This window comes from Rhinopithecus bieti, unplaced genomic scaffold (assembly GCF_001698545.2).
Source record: "Rhinopithecus bieti isolate Rb0 unplaced genomic scaffold, ASM169854v2 scaffold_83314, whole genome shotgun sequence".
Taxonomy (NCBI): domain Eukaryota; kingdom Metazoa; phylum Chordata; class Mammalia; order Primates; family Cercopithecidae; genus Rhinopithecus; species Rhinopithecus bieti.
In genome coordinates, this window is record NW_016836615.1 from 1,097,637 (window position 1) to 1,107,154 (window position 9,518).

The 9,518-nt window shown below is 36.7% G+C and overlaps 1 protein-coding gene across 3 annotated transcripts in view; it reads left to right on the plus strand.

The window, feature by feature from the left end:
• NKAIN2 (sodium/potassium transporting ATPase interacting 2) overlaps positions 1-4,584 on the plus strand; it is a 1,054,519-nt gene extending 1,049,935 nt beyond the window's left edge. For 2 of the 3 annotated variants that reach the window (XM_017865826.1, XM_017865825.1), the window contains one exon: positions 2,160-4,584. In XM_017865826.1, the coding sequence (XP_017721315.1) occupies positions 2,160-2,169 (10 nt within the window). In that variant the 3' untranslated portion in view covers positions 2,170-4,584. The remainder of the gene's footprint in view (positions 1-2,159) is intronic. The other variant, XM_017865827.1, reaches the window with a different exon arrangement.
• Positions 4,585-9,518: the final 4,934 nt, after the last annotated feature.

Below are 9,518 nucleotides of genomic sequence, written 5' to 3' on the forward strand. Positions count from 1 at the left end.
CTGAGGTCAGGAGTTTGAGACCAGCCTGGCCAACATGGTGAAACCCCATCTCTACTAAAAATATAAAAATTAGCCAGGTGTGGTGGTGCACACCTGTAATCCCAGTTACTTGGGAGGCTGAGGCAGGAGAATCTGTGGAACCTGGGAGGCAGAGGTTGCAGTGAGCCAAGATTATGCCACTGCACTCCAGCCTGGGTGATAAAGTGAGGTTCTGTCTCAAAAAAAAAAAAAAAAAAAAAAAAAAAAAAATATCTAGAAGGTTTGTAATTGCTTGCTACTAATAATATTACATAATATTTTATGGTATTGGCCAATATGAGTGATCAATAAATATTATCATATAAATTACATATAAATTAGATCTAATCTCTTATCTAAAGATAAACATGAGAATGCTAGTTATATGCAATTTAATATATTAAATTCAAATCAAACATTTATAATTCTAATGGGCTTTAAAGAAGAGACTCTACAAAGATAGATATCTTTGTCCAGAATTAAATTCCATGAGGACAAAAATTCCCATGATTTTGTTACACAGAGCACTTTAAATGCCAATTAAAAGTTATTAAAAAATATATTGTTTTCCTCTTTCCTGCATGAGAGTGGTAAAATTGTATCAGAGCTTTCAAGTCTCACTGGTCATGAAATGTTTAATGGAATTCAGATTTAGGAAGTTTTGTATACTTAAGGTACATTTAAAAATTACTAGTCAAAATACTCCAATCATCCCTTCCACAGAACATCCCATAGGAGACCTTGGACCCAGAACAGTAAGGTTTTATTTTACAGATGAGGAAACTCAACCCAAAAAAAGGAAAACAAAAGTCACACAACTTGTTAGTGGTGCAGCCATGATTATCTGTGGGTTTTCCTGACCCCTTCAGTCAGTGTTCTTTCCAAATTCTTAAATAGACTGTGAGTTTGACCTGGTATTACATTCTGATTTTTAATTGGCTTGTTTGTATTCTTAACACTAACTTAGCTGCCACATTTCCATACACGGCTGTGCCTCTCTCCCTTTTCTGCATTCTGTTTATTTCTTTTTTATTTTATTATGCACTGTTAAATGAAGGGCCTTTTCAACTTCATAGCCCACAAAACCAATCATCTGAGAGCCACTGCTTATTCAAAATCTAGTGAAAAACCAAAACTGACACACCTATAAACCTCATCCCCTACTGAGAGGCAGAGAGCTTAGCATCTCCTATGTCTTTATCATTTAGCGTGTACCTTCTGTCAACCTGCCATAAATATGTCTTGTAAAGTAAGAGTAATTTAACTTCAGGGGCCAGTTCAAACACCCTAACAATATTATATAGCAAATGGAAACAAAAGCTGTTCCTTGGAAGGAAAACAAATGTTGAAAAGCAATATGCACTTTTAGCTGTGGGGCTCCCACTGTTCCCAGCAAATCTTCTGTGGCCAAGATCCTGGACAAAGCTTTGAAAACACTGCTGACCTACAGTCACAGCTGTGTTTTAGTTCTTGCAAACAACGAATAGACAGTCCTCTTAAGTTGGGTGACTGTTCTTGGTTTGTAATTTTTCAGATTATGTATAACTCATCTAAAAATGAAAGATTTTAATTATATTAATTATATTTTCTTACAGTTTGGTAAATGTTGTTGAAACAAACCAATAGCAACGAAGTTGCTGCACAGAAAAATCCCATGTCTGCACTCCAGCCTGGGCGACAGAGCTAGACTCTGTCAAAAAAAAAAAAAAAAAAAAAAATCCCGTGTCTCCAGCTTAAGTTTTTAACAAAATAGCTGCTTTGACTACCAGGGACCTAAGTGACTGTCAGAGCAAGTAGAGATCTGATTGGGCTTCCAGCAATATAAGAATATCCTATGATATATCAGACAACATTTGAAAACATTGCATTCTTTTTGGCAGCCTGATTGTATAGAAGTACATATTCATTTCAGTTGTCCCTGGAAATAGATTCTAAATGACCAAAACTGGCCTCTCAATCCATGCAGTTGCAATGAATAAAAAAAAAAAAAGGAGGAAAATTATCTATTTAAAACCCAATTTGGGCTTCTTTTTTGTTTGTTTGTTTGTTTGCTCTTGTGCTTGGAAAGGTGAGAGAAGGTGGTGAGCAATAGGCACCCGTCGCTTTCTCCTTTGGCTAAAAACATCTTTTCTCTCTCTTAGGTCAAAATAATACAGATGACTGCAGTATGTCAGCCCACGAACCTTTCAAAGAACTTTTTTCGCAGTGGCCTCCTGCATTTTATGAAGAGCAAGAAGCAACCGAGTTTAAATACATATACGTATTAACAAAACAAATGCAAAGCCTCTACATACAACACTGACACACATGCACACACACACACGCACACACACACACGTGAGCACGCACACACCAATTCCACTTGACCTCCTCTTTCTAACTGAAACAGACAAATATGCAGGTCACGCCCATCTTGGATTTCCTGAAAGTAGGCTCCTTTCTCGCAGGCCTTTGGAAAGTTCAAAAGGAGATGTGTTGATGCCCAACGGTTGCTGGCCATTGCTAACTCCTCTGCAGCCCAGCCGGTTGGCCTCTGTGAGCTGGGAAGTCATCCAAGGCACGTTAGTTTGGGAGCTCTGTCTTCTGCACTCCACACATCTTGACAGCACTACGGCTACTTAGGCAATGTAATTGCAAAAACAAACAAAACATGTCATGATGACCTTGTACCCGAAGTCCAAAATGGCAGATTGTTTGCCCTAAAGGCTGTACCGTACATACTTGCCTTAACCCACCTATGTTGTGTGCCCAAGAATCTCAGTGCAGACAGCCCCAAGTCACTTCCTTTAGGCTAACACACTGCTATTAATTCTGAATGAGTTCAAGCCTGTGTGTTTCATGTCAAGGAACGAGACTGAATAGCTCAGCAGCTCCAGTGTGTGTGTATAAGAAAAGTGCCAGCTGTCAGCAAAGTGCTTTACCATAGAGCCTCCATGGTGGCCCAAAAGAGACAAGTAACAATAACAGTATTTGTCGTCTTTGTAATTCTAAAATATGGTCTTCTGATGGGGTTGGGAATGGGACAGAGCAAAACGTTAATCTACTAAACTCACTAATCTACTGGAAGCAGAAAGCAGAAATGGCTTAACTCGCTGATTTTATTTATTGCACTCTAGGTGCTTTTATAAGTATCTACAATTGTCTTTTACTAACACAGAAACAGCTGTGGATTTCTATCAACAGAGGCCAACTGAATATGTATTAGCTATGTTTACTCTTTTATATCTAATTCAAATTGAAGACTCTACGTAGGTGAACTTTTTTTTCTAACTTCAGCGTACAAGATTATTTTGGGTGGGTAGGGGAGCAATAGTTACCTTGGTGAAATATTTGAGATCTTTTTGTGGTATTTGGGGGATCTGTTGTGTGTTAGAGTGTATTTCAATCCTCCTGTATATTGTGGCAGAAAAAACTGTGCTGTTAACGTAGTTGGCAACAAGATGCCTTTGGAAACTTAATAGTAGGTCAATGTGTTTATGGAATATTCTGAACTCCTAGGAAATTTTGTTCTATATTTTAAAGCATTATTTGGTTTTCATTAGTGGAAAACATAATTAGCTCAGGCTTATCAGGAACTCAGATGAGTCGTATCTTTTCTTGGATACACCTGAGACATTAAACTCAATTTTTTGAAACTAACACACCATTCTTTAGTGCAGTGAAATTCAGAAGTTATAAATTGGCATGGAGCAAGTTTTTTCTTTGGTTTCTATGATGTTTCAGTTATTGGATTAAACTACTTTGGACCTTAGCCCATTCAGATCTACATACACCAGTTCCATTACTGTGTTTGCATGGATGTCTGTAGTATACACACACATAAACATTTGAAAATGATAGAGGAACAAAGAGTTATCATTGGAACATAAACTATAAAAAAAGATTCCAGCACTCATGCTTGAATTTCCTCAGTGGGTTGTATGTTTGTCCATACATACATGTATAAAATAAACAATTGCGAACATGTCAGTGAAACCTCATAAAGAGCTTTTATAGTGACATGCATGTTTAATGTATGAGAAAAATATTTACCAATGTATTGTCCTTTGATTCCTAAAATATAAATACTATACATGCCACAAACTATTCTAATGTGACTTTTAATGTGACTATTAAAATGAGGTTTCACTATACGTTCATGCTGTGGTGACATCTCACCTTATAGTACATGTATATGGCTACAGAAAATAAGCCCTCATATTCCTGCTTTCAGTTACAGCCAAGTTTTCACCAAATCATCACTATCATCACCACCAAAATTTTAAAAAACAGTAGTTGACTACTAAAAAGTAATCGGTGGACAGGTCTTTTATGGGAGTAGTAAGCACAGTAGTGTGATTATATCTGGGAAAACATCTACAGTTGTACAGCTGTATCCTCCTCAAAATCCGGCGAAGAATGCTATTTTTCTAGGCTGAGCTTTTGTTATAAACCTAATATTCAGAAGGCAAGAGTTATGATCCTGATGTGTCCTTTTTTTTGCATTTGTTAATTCTGAATGTATTTTTAACAGAGTGATTTTTTTGACTTACTCGTGTAATTTGCATTTTAAAAATAAATGGAAAATGCTTACGTTTCTGAGCCATCCCTGAAAACCCCTGCTGCTTCTCATGGTGTATTTGCTTATGTCATTGACAGAGAAACCCTATTAAATGTACATGAAGGCAACACTGATATTTTGTGCAGTGCAGGGATATGTCAGCAGTGAAAAGAAATGGCCAGGTCATGGCATCATTTCTGCTCAGTCATAGGTAACATGTACTTTCATTATCTGCTAACACTGAGGGTTCTTTTAGAAGACTGCCTGCAATAGACTTGTCATTTGGAGAACTTTCCCCCCACCTCACCTTCTGTCTGAGATTTAGAGTTAGCATCAAGCTAATAGTTGACAGAGGGTTAGGTCACTATTTTTTAAAATCTTGGTTAAATTATAGGCAGAGTTTTCTTTTATTTTACAGGCCAAATTATTTAAAATAATCTAAAATACTCATTTATTTCCACTTTGATTACAGAATCTTTTGTTATTGTTATTCAAATATTGATATTCACCTCAATAGAAGACAGTGTTGGGATAAAGCAGGCAAATAGAAAAGATTAGCCACTGGCGTTAGCGATTGTACAAACAATGTTTCAGATGAGGTTGACTGTATGCACCCAAAGGATTGAGGGCAGCAGGCGCAGGCTGCTCCAGGTGCAGGCTGTGTCAGGTTCAGAATTATGTCCTTTCTCCCACTGCACACAGACACACACCAGCTCCCATCAGTCAAAATGCTGGAGCTGACTGAAGACACGAAAGGCTTCGAGGCCATATTTTAAGAAGCTGAAGATCAACTTGTAGTCCTTGATGTCTCAGCTGCACGGTGAAAGCCTTGTAAATGATCAAGCTGTCTTTTACTTTTGTCCCCTGTGTAAAAAGTATACTGATATGGTGTTCATTGAAGTCACTGTGAATAACTGTCAGGATGTTTCTTCACACTGTGATGTGAAATGCACACAACAATGTAGTTGCATAGAAAGGACAAAACTAATAGATCAACTATCTGTATATATACTGTAAAGAAAGGATTCTTTCTTCTGGAGTTCTCAATTAGATAGATCGTGAGTTTGGTAAAATCCTGTGGAACCAGAATCTGCATCTGTTAACTGTTAAAAATTATAACCTCTGATACATTTCACTCTGCTATACATCTGTTACATTTCACTCTACTACAATGAGTAGACTATTTTAATTCAGAAATACAAACTCATTTTAAACAGGTCACATTTTAGAACAAACTTTGGAGATCCAAACCAATTCATAATTCAAACCCATAAAATAAAACCTACTAAGGCAGTTAAGGAACTATTCAATATTACCTTGTGTCCTGAAAATGCAAATAACTCACCACTGCACAGCAAATTTTAGGATGTATACTCTGGTCAGAATAGAATAAAACAAATCCCGGACTCTATCAACTGACCCTGAGTTTTATAAATTCAAATCAACTTTGATAAGGAAGACCCTAAAACAGTATTAAATCATAAAATAGTTCTGAATTATTATGTATCAGATTCAGTGTAGTATCAATGTTAAATGTATTTTATTATGTCATAGTTTTTTAAAACATAATCCAAATTAATATGTAAACATGTAGATATGATGTGTTCTTATACATTAGTAAGACACTTATGTGTTCAATTTCAGGGCTATATGTTTTTCTGTTATTTCATTTACAGTACACTTAGATGTAACTAATACTAGAGAGATTAAGATTACATAAGCAGTCTCGCGTTGACTATTTCCAATACTCTTCAAGAAAATATTTCTTCAGATGTTTCATCTGTTTTTGGTAAAATTTTAGCACTCAACACTTGTACTTAGGAAGCTTTTACATGAAGATCCTTACATTGTAAAATTCCAGTTATTCTTGTCACATGCAAATTTTGCTTAGGATCCATTGCCCGATGCTCTTTTCCTTTTATTTATGCTTACCTTCCACCTACTCCAAGAAAGGAAAGAACAAAGTCTGTGATTAATATACGATGTCCAGTTTACAATATGTGAGCATCTTGAAACAATTCTGATGGTTATGAGGGCCAAATGCATAAAACATACATGTATTTTATGACTTTAAATTCAACAAAACTTGAATTAGATAATACATTCAAAGATCACATCTCCCACTGAAATCTGCACAAGTGTTAGGAGACATGACTACCCACGACAGCAAAGAAGACAAGCTGAGTTTCTCCTAAAAGGCATAAAGGCGGATTTTATAATGAAGATCATTTTAAAAAATCCTTAATTATTAGGAGTTTAGAAGCAAATGCGCTTAAAATTTTAAAATAATAAAAGTTAATTTCTGTGAGACAAATTCAGAGAGAAAAAATCCTTTTACAAACCACATTGATGCTCTTACTCATTCTAAATTATTATTAAAATTAATGTGAGCATTTTCTATAATGAAAGTACCTTAATAATGTGACGACTTAATAATAAAACAGGTATATTTTAACTGCTTATTCTATGAATTTAAACTGTACTGCAAAGGAATAAAACAACTCCCAAAAAAGATTGCAAATTTGGTGCTGCCACCCCAAGGATGATGGATTGATTCAATTAACCAGTAAGTCTTTTCTAAGAGTCCTTCAGGGAGTTATTTACCAGAGGCATACCTTTATTCCCTTCCATGAGCCTGTCATTTTTCTTCATTATTCTTCTAGTTTTACTTATTATATGATTTGGGGATATGCTGATCTTCATGTACAGAAGGTTTTGCACACAGCTGTCCAGACATACATCTTCCAGACTTCAAACTGGAGGCCACCAGAACACCCGAGCCTCTTGTCATTGTTTACTCAGGCTGACCAAGATACGCTCAGGATGAAGTCAAATAGCTAGACTTACAAACTGGAAATCAATGGGAAAGTATCAAATTGAAGGAAAGCTATGAAAAATTATTCTTAAAAGTAGTAACCTTGTGTTCCACACATCATGGAACTGGCTTCACCATAGATGACCTCCTTATCTCCAAAAGCAGGAAGGTAGGAGGAACAGATGGCCGAGAGGCCAGGACCCATGCTAATAATTCATGGTAAAACAAAAACACATTCGGTGTTTGTGTTACTGAAAAAGAAATAAATAATCTTAAACAGGAAACATTTTTGTTTCTAATGGGCCAAATCACCCGTCAGTTTAAGTTGCAAAGAATAAGGATTCCAGCCGGGTGCGGTTGCTCACGCCTGTAATCCCAGCACTTTGGGAGGCCGAGGTGGGCGGATCACGAGGTCAGGACATCCAGACCGTCCTGGCTAACACGGTGAAAACCCGTCTCCACTAAAAACACAAAAAATTAACCGGGCGTGGTGGCGGGCACCTGTAGTTCCAGCTACTCGGGAGGCTGAGGCAGGAGAATGGCGTGAACCCAGGAGGCGGAGCTTGCAGTGAGCCAGGATCGCACCACTGCACCCCAGACTGGGCGACAGAGTGAGACTCCGTCTCAAAAAAAAAAAAAAAAAAAAAAAAGAATAAGGATTCCATCTCATACCAGTTATCAAATGGCTGTTATCAAAAAGATGAAAGATAGGTGTTGGCAAGGATGCAGAGGAAAGGGAACCCTTGTGCACTGTTGGTGGAAATGTAAATTACTGCAGCTATTATGAAAAATGTTATGGAGTTCCTCCAAAAATCAAAAATAGCACTACCATATGATCCAGCAATCCCATTACTGGGTATGTATCCAGAGGAAATGAAATCATCCTGTCAAAGAGATCTCTACACTCCCATGCTCATTGCAACATTATTCACAATAGCCAAGACACAGAATCAACCAAAGTATCCATCAACGGATAAGTGGATCAAGAAAATGTGGTATGTATGTGTGTATATATATAAAATATATGCCTGCAATGGAATACTATTCAAGTCTTGCAAAAGAAGGAAATCCTGTCATTTAAAGCAATGTGGATGAGCCTAAAGGACATTATGTTAAATGAAATAAACCAGACACAAAAAGGCATAGACTGTATAATCTCACTTATATGTGGAATCTAAAAAGGCTGAATTCATAGAAGCAGTGAGTAGAATGGTGGTTACCAGAGGCTGAGGGTGGGGAGGATTAGAGGTAATGGTCAAAGGATACAAAATTCCAGTTAGACAGCAGGAACAAGTTCAAGAGATCGTTGTACAACTTGGTGACTGTACTTATTAATAGCAATGCATTGAATACTTGAAGTTGTCTAAGAGAATGGATTTTAAGTGTTCTGACCACAAAAAAAAAAGAGAAACATGAGGTAATAGATATGTTAATTAGCTAGAATTAGCCATTCAACAATGTATACTTATATCAAAACATTATGTTGTACACCATAAACACATGCCATTTTTGTTTTTCATCTACAGAATAGTAAGGATTCAAGGAGAAATTATCTGGAGAGGAACTTCTTTACTAAATCTTGCTGTCCAGCACTAGCTACGTAGTTTGCTGGGGCCAGTGAACAATGAAAACGGGCCTTTCATTCAAAGGGTAGGAAGAACGTGCTGCCAAAGGTACTAAAGTATAAAACATTTTCCTTTAACAATATTTTATTACTTATAAAGTATAACAAGGGTAGTAATAATATATGAGTAACAATATAGAATTATAAAATATAAAAAGAATGAGTGTCATAATTGCATATAATACAATAAATATACTTTATTAATGGGACTTCTCAATGATTAAAAGATTTTCCTGACTCACATTTCTGCAACTTTATTGATTAGATCATAAAAATGTAAACTTTTTGCCAGCTCATTTTCTTTTTTTTTTTTATTATTTTTTATTATACTTTAAATTCTAGGGTACATGTGCATAACGTGCAGGTTTGTTACATATGTATACTTGTGCCATGTTGGTGTGCTGCACCCATCCACTCGTCAGCACCCATCAACTCGTCATTTACATCAGGTATAACTCACAGTGCAATCCCTCCCCCTCCCCCCTCCCCATAATAGGCCCCGGTGTGTGATGTTCCCCTTC